The sequence below is a fragment of the Mytilus galloprovincialis genome, chromosome 9 (genome assembly GCF_965363235.1).
Source record: "Mytilus galloprovincialis chromosome 9, xbMytGall1.hap1.1, whole genome shotgun sequence".
NCBI lineage: Eukaryota > Metazoa > Mollusca > Bivalvia > Mytilida > Mytilidae > Mytilus > Mytilus galloprovincialis.
The window spans coordinates 47,331,869-47,337,472 of NC_134846.1; the positions used below are offsets into that span (position 1 = coordinate 47,331,869).

The window sequence follows — 5,604 nt, forward strand, 5'->3', positions numbered from 1 at the left end:
AGTGGCAGTAGGAATGCAGAACCTCTTTTGCAAAATACTATTTAGAACTAAGGGTAGAAAGAGGCTTACGGATATAACCTCGACATACGGTTCAGTTATATTATGTAATAAACATTTCACTTACGTTCGCAACTTGTCAATTTTATAAAAAAAAATGTTTTACAGCAAATCCTCAAAACGGTGAGTGTCTCTTTTTTGTGCAATAATACATATGTATAGGAAATCAATTATAATGGTAGGATGTAGCTTTGTAAAGTTTACACCATAATTTGATAGACATGACAACAAGGTGAAAGCATTAAATGAAGAAACACTTTACTACACAAATATGTTGACCTTTTTATTTGACAAATAGTTTTTTTGATTAAAAGTTTACATCGCAAAATAATGTAATGTACTGATATATAACGGTTTGAACATGGGAATAAATGTATGTTGAACACGACACAGACACAAAAGATAAATCGATGTTTTACAAGATAATTAGCTAAACAAAAAAAATATTGTTCATCATAAGTTGATAAAATAGTAAGTTGTATTAGTTTGACCTAACTGATTGTAATAATTAATGGCTCACCTTATGATTTTCAAACGAAGGCAAGGATGGATGTCCGGTTTATTTTGTATCTACTTTATTTTGTGTTTTACTGTGATTGCCAGTTTCCGTTAAACCAGGGATTCACAGATCAATTTGGTTCTGATCCTAGACGGTTACGAGTTCTAACAGAAGCAACGAACCAACGAATATTGAGTCAATTTCAAAATCAGCCAAATGTGCCAACACTAGATTCTTTAATGAATGGTCTCTTTCCAAATGCAGAAAATTCGGTAGTAGGGAACTCACCATCTTTTGGTATCAACATTAAAACAGAATTGGATAGATTGGGAATCAGAAATACCGATTTAATAACAAATCCGTCTGTGTCTGCTGCAACAAGAGGTAATCTAGGTAATTTTGGAATAACAGATTTATTTAGCAGACATAGTAGTCAGTTAAAATCGTCAATTAATAACCAAAACCAACAAACCGGAAGTGATATACAAAGAGGCAGGAAGTCATTAGTACAAGTTAATCAGCAACAAGATATTCCCTTCTTTTCAACAGTGATAAATCAACCTCGAAGAATGAATACTACCAATGACGGTCCAACACAAAAAAATAAACCTATCCTGGCGCCAACAAATAATCAACCGTTTGGAGATTTAAGTGCACTTAATGTTCCATCATCTAATAACAACCAAGACGCTAGTACAGACAACATGTTATCTGAAGCGGCTCTTTTACAAATGGGAACTGATGAGCTAGCGGCACTTGGAAAACATGGAATAAGTTTAAACTCTATTGTTGACACAAATTCTGACTTTTTTGGAAAACAATCAAGACCGAAATCTTCAACAGAGGAACAGTTGATAACAGCTTTGCTAGATAGGCTTATTGAATTAAAAGATCAACGTGCTCGACGCCACCAAGTGAACACTATGCGTCAACCAAGTTTAGACGATTCAATGTTACATCGTCCTGAATTTCATGATAATCGTGGTCCACAGCAACAAGCAAACACTATGCGTCGACCAAGTCTGGATAATTCAATGTTGCATCGTCCTGAATTTCACGATAATCGTGGTGCACAGCAACAAGCTAACACCATTCGTCAACCAAGTCTAGACAATTCATTGTTAAATCGTCCTGAATTAATAGATAATTTTGGTCGAAACCAGCAAGCAACCTCTATGCGTCAAACTAATTTAGACAATTCAAAGGTACATCGTCCAGCTAGTAGATTTCAGGATGTTATTAGTAACCAAAACACTAGAAACATAGGTGACACAGAATTAGCAAGAACTTTTTCAAATAGCCAATCGACTGGAAATACATGGGACCAAAAGAGCGATGCAAATCCAGGGAATACACAAGTTCAGAATTTACCATATCTATCATGTCAATACAGGTATTTTTTTCTTTTATTTTCCTCAGTTTTCTTATACTAAAGTTACTGCTTGGTTACAAAACTTTAAATAATTTAACCTCTTTTTTTCAGTTGACTATTTCAATGCTTTTCTTTTGTTATGAACTTGGTCTTTTTTCTTTTTTTTTTTTTTTTTTTTTTTAGCTTTTTACAACAGTAAAGCAGTATTTTATGATATACGTATCAATGTTTTTTTAAATGATTCTTTTTAAGAAATAAGAAGCTACTACGTACTTAAGTTGTTCATTTTTCTTTTTATCTGATCTAAGCTATATAGTAATAATACTTTGAGCATTCAAATAATAGGTTTTCAATGTTTGCTTTCATAGCTTCTTTCGGCGATTTGGTCATATTTTATTGAAAAACATGTTAAATGTAAGGCATTCAATTTCATTTTACAACATATTCGTGAAAAAGAAATCAATGAGATATGGTGTGATTGCAAGTGGAGCAAAGTTCAAAAGAAGTTAATGTAGAAAGTCTAATCACAAAAGTACCGAACTGCGAGGAAAATTCAAATCGGAAAGTCCTTTATCAAATGGAAAAATCAAAAGCGCAAACACATCAAACGAATGGATTACACCTGCCAAATAGTTCACTGTAAAATAAGTTTTAATTGATTTAATTACTAGTAGTGAGACAATTTGTTACATTAATCTATATGCACCAAGTCATATATATTTCTATCAACCCCTAAATTCCAAAACCAAGTCATAAAAAAAAAAAATCATTCTTTCCTAAAGAAGTCCATCTCAGACAAACTGGTTTCATTTCTATAAAATTACAAATACTCATAACTTAATACTCTGCAACTGTAACGAATTTCCTATTACAAAACGATCAAGTGTGGTAACATCTAGATTTATTTCAAGCTTAGCGTCATGTCTGTATTTTTAAAGTTTGATATTAAATTGACAATTCTTCTATTTTTTTGTATCTATTAGTATATTTATCTAATTTGTATATTTTACAGAGGTTGTAATGCTGGCCAATATTGTATAACCAGGGCTATATCAGAATTATTTGCTGACTTCTGCTCTTCAAACACATTTGAACTATGCAAATGTTCACCAGGCAAGTTAAATGTATTCCGATAAATATTTTGCCCTTTCATACTATACCACTGTTGATCTAATTTGTCCATAAGCACAAATCTTCATTTAAAAGGAACTTTTATAAACAAAAAAATGGACACTTGAAGACCGTTTACTGACCACGATATCTTTAGTACTTTATATCGTATAACTAAATGATAAAACACACAAACAGACACTCATAAGAGGTCAAACTATGAATATCAAAATACAAGTGTCAAGTTCTAAATCGTAAATTGTACCAAAAATGTAAAATAAATAATTATATGACAAAAATGTAATTGAAAATATAAGATATGTCCTTTATACTATGTTCCTAATTGACAAACGCATTACTAGTATATGTAGTATAAAACAAAGACAAATGTTGACAATCTCTAACACGGTGACCTATAGTTGACTTCTACGTCATTTGGTTTCTGGTGGAGAGTTTTTACATTGGCAATCATACCGGATCTTCTTATTATTTCATATGGCGATGTTATATCATCCTCTTTTGTAATCTTCATCCAAGAATGCTCAATTAAATTATTACAGGAAGATAATTTTACCCATTGCTACTGATACTATGGATAACAAAAACAAACAAGTACTAGCAAAAAAATAATACATTCCATATCAGAGAATGCTTTGTGTTACTGAAAATAAACTCAGAGTAAATACCTGAAGATTTAAAACAATGACGCAATATAAACACTATCTTATATCGATGACGATACTTTGGAGAGGACCTTATACAGCAAGTCATAAACAATGTATCAAGATACAATACTTTGAAATGCCGAGGATACATTTTTCAAAATCTCAATTCTAAAATTAAGATACAAGCTTAAGAAATTAAGAACGTATGCAATTTGTTTTTGTATAATTATATGAGAGCCAACAACTATATTCTATTTCCATAATTTTTAATCATAATAAAACTTTACTCTATTAACTATTTATGATTTTTTTAATTGTATACAGGTTGTAGTTTCCAAAACAGATTTCTTCCAGAAAATGCAGTAGAGGGTGTTGGTAGATGTCGTAAATGCTTTTGTGAGAATGGAGAGGTAATTGTTTGATAGAAATGACAAGCTTTAAAAAAACTCATTCAAAGATTTCTAGGTTCTGTTAAAGATATGACAATTGTATAATCATAACGTGAACCAAATTTCGGGTTGAAGTCTTACGTGATTAAGGCATTTATTTTTATTCCTTTCGATTCAAACCATACTTGACAATGTGTATTTGTTGCTGCTGCTCTGCTAAGCATGTGGCATTTGGAGAGGAGTGACAGTTATTTCATCACGTTCTTATCCTGCATATGTTTTGTAATTTACAACTGGTCGTCAAACAGCCATTCATCCATCAATCAAATACCGACCAATCAACTTACGGAAAACGACATTTTTTGCAATTATTTCATCACAAAAGAAAATAATTCAAAACAAAATTTAATCTGTTAAATTTCTCGCCTATCCTTCTTATATTCAACAACAAAAAATAATATGGTATACACTTATAAACATGCAAGTTTTAAGATACATACATTCAATAGAATAGAGGTGTAATCGACGTTTCTACGATATTGTTTTTTATTGGTATATAATACATATGTGATAGACTTTCAATTGGCATTACATGTAGCTGTATGTGTTTTTAACTTGTTGTGTCGGCCTAGCTGATCATAGAACAAACAGTGTACTGCATTGGTACTTAAATAAAAACAACATGCAAAAACTTGGTTTTCATCAAATAACAGACAATTAATGAATATTAAAGTATGTTGTTATATATTGTACATAAGTCTATGTATAATCTATATATTATTCAATTCAGGTGTATTGTCGATTTACCTGGCGATGTAGAAGTTTATACAAGACGGTTGGACAACAACGCAGTCTTGATGGATTATCAACACCAATGATTTAACTTGTAATTGCAGGATCTGTGTACGCTTGAGTCTGTAAAACATTTGACTGATAAAATAAGGGGAAAAGTTTGTAAAATAATCTTAAGCAGTAATAAATTCTGTTAAACTTTACAAATTGAGCATTTATGCAATTTTGTTCGAACAGTTATCCTTTCCATGTCTTTAATAAAGATTAATTACATAATTGGCTTCTTTTAGTTTCCCAAAGATATTTTACAGCTAATGTATTCATTACTTTCGTAGACTAATAGACATTTTGATCTTACATAGAAAAATAAACCAAGTAGGCATTCAAAAGCAAAAAGTCGAAGAAAACATATAAAGTGACAGCCAATTGGAAAAAGACAAAATAAAACAAACTACAGTCCACATTCAATACAAAAAACACTTAGAATTGAGACTTGTCAGGGTGAATCTTTTAACAATATATTTGAAACATGTTATTGCAGTATGACTTCAAATATGAGCGGTACTGTCCAATTGAAAACAGAACTTTGTTTAGGTCCTTTGACGCTGAACGTTAAATTAAGTAATAACACACAATAATAGTACGTCACATCCGGTGGAATACAAATTAGGTCCGAAAAAAATATTCTAATGAATTTGACAGTTGTAGGAAATTAATCCT

The 5,604-nt window shown here is 31.2% G+C and overlaps 1 protein-coding gene across 2 annotated transcripts; it reads left to right on the top strand.

The window, feature by feature from the left end:
* Window positions 1–5,121, top strand: LOC143046926 (uncharacterized). Of its 2 annotated transcripts, XM_076219972.1 has the most exons (5): window positions 1–104; window positions 661–1,949; window positions 2,941–3,041; window positions 4,028–4,113; window positions 4,883–5,121. In XM_076219972.1, the coding sequence occupies exons 2-5, from the start codon at window positions 796–798 to the stop codon at window positions 4,973–4,975; spliced, it is 1,434 nt and encodes a 477-aa protein (XP_076076087.1). In that variant the 5' UTR covers window positions 1–104; window positions 661–795; the 3' UTR covers window positions 4,976–5,121. The 2 variants fall into 2 exon arrangements, with proteins under 2 accessions (XP_076076087.1, XP_076076086.1); XM_076219971.1 differs by lacking the exon at window positions 1–104 and having other exon boundaries at window positions 194–1,949.
* Window positions 5,122–5,604: the final 483 nt, after the last annotated feature.